This window comes from Eimeria acervulina, genomic scaffold, assembly GCF_000499425.1.
Source record: "Eimeria acervulina Houghton genomic scaffold, Eah_scaff1261, whole genome shotgun sequence".
Lineage (NCBI taxonomy): Eukaryota > Apicomplexa > Conoidasida > Eucoccidiorida > Eimeriidae > Eimeria > Eimeria acervulina.
The window spans coordinates 1-1902 of record NW_013550309.1 but is presented as its reverse complement, the minus strand read 5'-3'; the positions used below and the strand labels follow the sequence as shown (position 1 = coordinate 1902).

The following is a 1902-nucleotide window of genomic DNA, read 5'->3' as shown; positions in this document are numbered from 1 at the left end:
AGAGTGTTTGAGGGTTTTGTTCTTTTCTTTTTGTGCTGAAGTATATTTATTTGTTTGCAAATATAAATAGCTTTGAAAAGACTCGAGAAATATACAAATATTCAGACAAAAACGAACAAACCCAAGGGTTTTGAGGTGTATGTACACCCAACCCCACCTATACAATTTCTCTTAGGGTTTAGGGTTTAGGGTTTAGGGTTTAGGGTTTCTGGATTTTATTCAATAACTTTGTTTCTTTTCTTCTTTTTTTCATTTATTTTTTTAATTAAATCTTCAAAACTACCTCAACTTCTTTAATATCTTTCTTCTTGTTTCCCGCCGAGTGCTCGCAGACTGTAGCAGGTGTCTGTACACCTGAGTATTGTATTATATTTTCTTTTATTTTCTTCTTCTTCTCTTTCGTTGTCTTGCTTGCTGCTAAGAGGGAGGATGGTGGCTGCGGCAGTTGGTTCTGATCTGCCGGAGCAGCAGCAGCAGCAGCAGCAGCAGCAGCAGCAGCAGATGTGCATCTCAACGCTGCAGCGGCAGCAGCAACACACTGCCTTTCTGCTATCAGATGATGCGCAGCTGCAGCGCAAGGTTATGGCTGAAGTTTCTAAGTTTGAAGAACACATTTTGCTGCTGAAAGACTTCCTTTTAAACTTTACTGACGACTTCTATGACCCGCAGCAGCAGCAGCAGCAGCAGCAGCAGCAGTTGCCTCATGGAGAGTATAAATACAGAAATTATATTGTGAGCAAGTGCTGCTGAAGCGTTGCTGCTGCTGTTTTGCTGCTGGTTTGGCGACCCTTAGCTCTCTCTCTCTTTCTCTCTTAATCGTTTATCTGTCTCCTTCTGTCTCTTTTATCTGTCTCCTTCTGTCTCCTTTGACTCTGCTGTCTCTGCTGTTTATTTATTTTCTGCTGCGGTGATGAAGTTTAAATGTTGTTTGGGTTTAGGGGGTCCTTCTCTCTTTTATCTGTCTCCTTTATCTGTCTCTTCTATCTGTCTCTTTTATCTGTCTCCTTTATCTTTATTTGTTTGTCTCTATTTGTTTTTCTTTTCGTCTTTATTTGCTTCTTCAGCAAGAAATTGTTAATGAAGAACGCGATGACCTGCCTATACACCTCGAAGATGTTTCCTCTGTACGCCAACCTCTACAAACCCTAAACCCTAAACCCTAAACCCTAAACCCTAATTTCCAAACCTTCCTTCTCTTCGTCTGTCTCTCTCTCTGTCTCTCTCTCTCTCTCTCTCTCTCTCTCTCTTTCTCTCTATACTTTTCGTTTCAGCTAGAGAGAACGCCCTAGGCCCACAAGTTAGGGTTTAGGGCTTAGGGTTTAGGGTTTAGGGTTTAGGGTTTAGGGTTTGTGTGCAGTACTTTGGTTCACCATCTGGGGGCTCGACGGAGTGGGGCGAGAAGAAAGGAGAAGTGTTCGGGGTTTATGAGGGTTTGTTAGTAAACACAACTCGCTACGTAGAGCTTATTTATCAAGCAGTAGATCTATTGCTGCTGCAGCAGGATATGTTTCCTGCTGCAGCAGCAGCAGCAGCAGCAGCTGACAGCGATCTTGAGGTGCTCCTAGGAGACGGAACAGCAGAAGAGAGACAAAAAGCAGCAGAAGCAGCAAAAAGATTCGACCCCTGGAAACGTATAAGGTCTATAAACCCTAAACCCTAAACCCTAAACCCTAAACCCTCGATCTCCCTCCTCCTCTAACCCTAAACCCTAAATCTTCACTCTTCATAAACCCTAAACCCTAAATCTTTACTCTTCGTAAACCCTAAACCCTTTCTTCTTCTTTTCCTCTTTGCTAGCGAAGAGAGGGCTCTGCAAAGGGTATAGGGCATACAGCTTAGGGTTTAGGGTTTAGGGTTTAGGGTTTAGCAGTGAAGTGTTTCTTTTGTCTCTGCTTCTCAGGG

At 43.1% G+C, this 1902-nt stretch overlaps 1 protein-coding gene across 1 annotated transcript; it reads left to right on the top strand.

Moving 5' to 3' along the window:
- Window positions 1-429: 429 nt before the first annotated feature.
- Window positions 430-1638, top strand: EAH_00057720 (hypothetical protein, conserved; the record flags this gene model as incomplete). The annotated part of the gene is made up of 3 exons (XM_013397388.1): window positions 430-732; window positions 1065-1124; window positions 1358-1638. Coding segments are annotated over 3 exons (644 nt in total), but the record flags the coding sequence as incomplete, so codon positions are not given.
- Window positions 1639-1902: the final 264 nt, after the last annotated feature.